A 5,247-nucleotide genomic window follows, 5' to 3' on the forward strand; every position below is an offset into this window, starting at 1 on the left:
AAAATAAATAAATAAATTACCAACTAATGCTCTTTACCTTCCCCATCTAGAGTTGCAAAAGTACAAGCTTGGATGATCAGATGTTTTGTGTTACTGTGTTACCTATTAATTTTTATGTTTACAAATGATTTTTGTTGGATTTTTTGGTTTCATATTTATAAATGTAAATTTAGGTTAGTCAAATGTTCATATTTCTTACTTAGTTGAGCAATCTCCTATTTTATTCGTAAAAGTTCACTTGTGAGATGGAAGCTATTCATGGAATATTTTTCTTCTATCTTTTAGGCTCTCATAAGGAATGCATTTTTAATGATGTACTTGTATGATCATGTCTAGATAAGGTCCCTTACTTTATATGGACCCACCCTCTTTTGTAATGAAGAGAGATTGCATTTCCAAATACAAAGGCAAAATAATCTATCCATTCATCAAGAACCCACAATCTTCAATCAAAAGACTAAACACCCTTATACACTTTATTTGTTTTCAAGAATCATAAATATAATCATTTAAATATAAAAATAATTTACAAAAATATTATTGACAGTAAATCTAACATTCAACTTGAAGCATACACATATCAAATCAGCTCTAAGCACGCAAGTATCTGATTTGAACACAGATGTAGATACTTTGTACACTTCTAATAATATGAAAACATTTAATATTATAAGACATAGTTGAATACGATCAAAGTCATGTAGAAATAAGAAGCTGCAACACTGTATCAGACTTGCAAAAGCAACTTTCCCAAACCTTATTTATCGTTCTCATTGCTATGGTAGTATAGGATAGCAAGCCACTTGGTTTTGGACCGGCGCACCAAGTCCAAAAGCCCCCATCTTTCTAATTTTATCCACACGTATTCCCCCAGACGGTCAGAAAGAAAAGGAAGTAGACCGTTCAGGTGGTTAAACCTAGCCTTCTTCACTGTAAACTTTGCAGCCATGTAGAAAAAAGTGAAATTACCACAGAAGCAGATGATCAAGCACGCCCCAAGAATGAACCAAGCCAGCTCGGGATTCATGTTGGAAAGCATGGCATACACTGCAAGCATGAAGCCATAGGCCGTAAAGGCAAACGTGGCACAAACCAATAGGTTGGTAATACAGAGGAACAATACCTTATTTCCCGTGGTAATAGGTGTACTCATCTGCCACATCAGCACCACTAAGAGCGACAGAAAGAATGCCACACAATCAAAGATGAGAAAAACCTTGAAGGAGGCCAACGGAAGCAGAATCGGCGAACCTAAACTCTTGTCTGAGCCAGTTCCAGGCGCAGGCGCAGGCGAAATTCCCGATCCCTTTGAGTCCCCATTTCCATTCCCATCGTCCGTCACGAAACTGCCCGGAGCAGTGAAAGCTGCCGTAAATGACATTGTCGCTAATAGAACTGCCACCACTAGTTCTGTGTTGCGCCTGTCCTCATATGTTTTGTCCACCATCTCAACAGCAACCTCATGTTTCTCTGCACTCACCTTTGGAGCGCTGTACAAGAATGGCTTGCGATTGGAAGGATAACTGGCCAGAACTGAAATTATCTTGTCAGATTCGTGATAGTGCGTGTTCTCTCTCACGATATCAAAGGCCGTTAAGCCTGCCTTGTTGACAGCAAACTTGTTTATCCCCGCTATACAAAGCAACGACTTCACCATCTGAAAAATGCAAACTCAAATAAGTTCATAAAAATTAAATGATCTATTGGAACTAACTATGCATAAAGATTTCTTCTACGGAAGTTCTTGCCGTGATGATTTTAATTTCTGTCTTCAGTAGAAATACTTTCAGTAATTTGACTCTATATATAGACGAGATTAGATTAAGAATCTACACAAACCCAAAACTTATATAGCTGTACACAGTAATTGGTTGAAAGAACAAACTTCAGCAGTGACAAACAGAGGTTTGTATAAAAAGAGACTTACATTCAAGTCTTTTTTCTTTGCTGCAATATGCAGTGGTGTGTCTCCTTCACTTATCCTCGAAAAAGGAGATTTCATTTCACCCGCATCTGTGTTTCCTCCACTTTTCACGGGCTCATCTTTTGGATCTTTCTTTTCAGCCGGATCTGTCTTTCCTCCACTTCGCAGAGGCTCTTCATGTGGAGGTTTGTCAAGTCCCTTGTTGACCAAGTATGATAAGCCTACCTCTTCGTTCAGGTAATCAACAATTCGCACTTGCCTAACTAGGGCAGCTAAGTGCAGAACGTTCATTCCACAACTATTCCGTATTTCGACAGCGTCTGGCCTCTCATTTATCAACTCTTGTACTGCTTCCAGATGACCCAATTTCGCTGCCACACAGATGGGAGTTTCTTGGCTGTCATTAACCCAATAACACAGTTCGGCCTCAAATTTTATTAACTTCTTTATTATATGCACGTAGTTTCTTTCAACAGCTATATGCAGAGCTGTGTTGCCAAGTTCGTCCTTACGTTGGATTAACTGCTTCGCATCTGATAAATTTAGTATATGATCAACTAGATCTGTAAAAGAAGCATCCAAAATCATTGCCTTAAGTTAGATAAGATGTTCTTCAAGAAGGGCCAAGGGTAAGAGAATGCCTAATTTACCTTTGTTGAAGCGATACAGACCTCAACTAATATAACAACATAAATACAGAATTCAACTAAATACACGAAGAAGTAAAGAAGAACTCATTGGTTATCAACTGTAAACGAACAGAAGCTGAAGTAAAATAGAAACAACATAATCAAACGACTTGAAAAAATAGAAAGAACTGAAACATGATAGACAATCATCCTCGTGTTATTTAAGATAAAGAAAAAATTGGGGACAAAATGATATTTGTCTTGAACCGTTAAATTAGGAGATGCTTAGCAGATACTTTTACAAACTTATAGGCAAAGAAATCCTAAAATCGAAATAAAATAACCTGAATCTCCTCTGTTTACTGCAACAGATAAACAGTTCCTCTTGTGCACCGTACTTTCGAGTAAGCTCGACGGAGATGCGTCAAATATTGCCTTCACTGTCTCTAAATTGCCGCTTTCGTAGGCTTTGAACAAAGCTGTTTCATCAAGCTTATTGCGGAGATCCACACCACTTTCTGGTTGTTGGAGTAGAATCTTCACAACGTTGGAGAAACCTCCCTGCGCAGCCAAGTGTAACGCAGTATCCTTTTCGGCATTGGTAGCATTCACAAGCAGAGGCTTCACTTCGGGATCGGTTTCCTTCAGAAGTTGACGATTGAGTTGCAGGAGCTGTTGAATGAAGTGTAGATTTCCTACACTAGCAGCCAAATGGAGAAGAGTATTTTCCCCTCCAGGTGTAATATTGTTGAGAGCTGCTTTAAGTTGGGAACTCAGTTGTTGATCGATCCTTAAACGCGTTACCGCAGCTTTGAAGGCGTCAGGATCGATCCTTCCGCCGAGTTGTTGACCCTCAGTGGCCATGCTAAATATCTGCCGTTACAGCCTTCAACACCAAGGCACGCTTCTTTGTAATAGGATTGAATAATACTACATTCAGTATTATGCCAGAAACTACATAATAGAATATGTGGTCTCAGTTTTTCCACAAGGGAAACATTAAAAATACAAGTATCCACATCTTACACTTCAGGGTTTCCACAACTTTAGTTGGAATCTCACTTTTTCTTTCGTTGGAACAGATACAACATTTTGACCTTGACTGGGTGCAAATAACCAGTGTTAATTAGCTTTGATTGGGTGCCAAGTAATTACTCTAGTTTGGTGCGAATAATATGACTATGGGGTGTTCTGCTAGAACATTATTTTTTTAATACTTGAAGTGATCCTACACGTCAAAATTACTACAACTTTTTCATAGTTGGAATGTCTATTTTTCTTAGATGAAAGTGTACATTGAAATCAAATACAAATTTTTTTTATCATTTATAATTTAATAATTTATTCTATGTGAAATATGTACACATTTTATTTAATGTTGAGTTTATTTCAGTGGATTAGATAATTATTTAATATAGTTATATTTCAATAAACGATATAACTGTTGTTTAAATTAATTTCTTTCTTTTCATTCTATCATTCTTATTCAATTACATATATTTTCATACATTGCACATTATGTTGTCTTTATTTACACACATTTTTATACATGTACCATTTACTATAACCGATGCACTGCAAAATAGGATGTTAGGAACACAAACAAAAGACTCAAGAATCAACTGTTAGTGTTAGTATCATAAACGAAATACGATCCTAAGCAAGCATATGAAGAGAGATCAAACATTTAATGGAAAGTATGCAAAAACAAAAGAAAGACACAAGACCCTTCCAAATGCTTGCCAACATGTTCATAGTAGCTTCTCCCTTGTTCCTCTCCTCTCCAAGTTCCACATGAGTGTAGCCCTTAGCTCTTTGCACTACTATGGAAGTCTTATGGAGATTCAAGATTTATGAAAAATGATTTAAAATATGCAAATGCAAGCGAAATATGAGAAAGCCTAATTAAGCTATCTTGGTTTTAACCAAAATAACAATGTAGATTAGATGACTCCTAAAATGATCTCTTAAATTTCACTATAGATTAGATGCATACAAGATTTCTGGATCTGAATTATGAAGGAATGGGCTCTATTTATAGGAAAAATAGGGCAATGGATGGTTGAGATTAAGTAATCTCAACAAGGGTCAAGATAGAAAGATTTATGATCCATGTGAGGGCTTTCAACCCAATCCCAGGATGACAAATGCCAACATGAGATGGCTTGAGAGGAGAGGGAAGAAGCATTAAATGCTTGAAATGACATGAAGGTTAGGTTAGGAGTTAAGGTTAAGCTTGAGTTGAATGAATAAAGTCGCTATCCAATGAATAATGCCTTTATCCAATGGCTAAACTCTTGTACAAGAGTTAGTGGGTGAGTTGAGTTAACCATTAATGCTTGAAGAGACCCATGAGTCAAAAGGATGGTTAAGTTAGAGGAAAGTCTCTAACCATGTGGGTGAGTTGAGTTAAGCATTAATGGTCATGTAAGAGCCATTAATGGTTTGGAATACTTTAGGCGTTAACCTGTTGAATACATAAAGCCTTTAATGCTTTTCAAAGACTTTGAGGCTTTGAGAAGTGACTTCAAGTTGCCTAGGAATGTGACAATATTTAGGAAATGGATTAGGCAAATTAGGAATGGTTTAGAAGAATTTAGAAAGTGGTTAGAATTGTCTAGAAGGGGATTTAAGATGTAAGTGGGTTTGGTGGGTGAGGGAAAATAGGATTTTAATTAAAATAAAATTCATTTA

The 5,247-nt window shown here is 36.9% G+C and overlaps 1 protein-coding gene across 1 annotated transcript; it reads right to left on the reverse strand.

The window, feature by feature from the left end:
* Positions 1 to 647: 647 nt before the first annotated feature.
* LOC131864832 (ankyrin repeat-containing protein At5g02620-like) lies at positions 648 to 3,628 on the reverse strand. The gene is made up of 3 exons (XM_059215300.1): positions 2,898 to 3,628; positions 1,928 to 2,487; positions 648 to 1,657 (listed from the first exon to the last, which is right to left on the reverse strand). The coding sequence occupies exons 1-3, from the start codon at positions 3,415 to 3,417 to the stop codon at positions 758 to 760; spliced, it is 1,980 nt and encodes a 659-aa protein (XP_059071283.1). The 5' UTR covers positions 3,418 to 3,628; the 3' UTR covers positions 648 to 757.
* Between the last annotated feature and the right edge of the window lie 1,619 nt (positions 3,629 to 5,247).

The sequence above is a fragment of the Cryptomeria japonica genome, unplaced genomic scaffold (genome assembly GCF_030272615.1).
Source record: "Cryptomeria japonica unplaced genomic scaffold, Sugi_1.0 HiC_scaffold_95, whole genome shotgun sequence".
Classification (NCBI taxonomy): domain Eukaryota; kingdom Viridiplantae; phylum Streptophyta; class Pinopsida; order Cupressales; family Cupressaceae; genus Cryptomeria; species Cryptomeria japonica.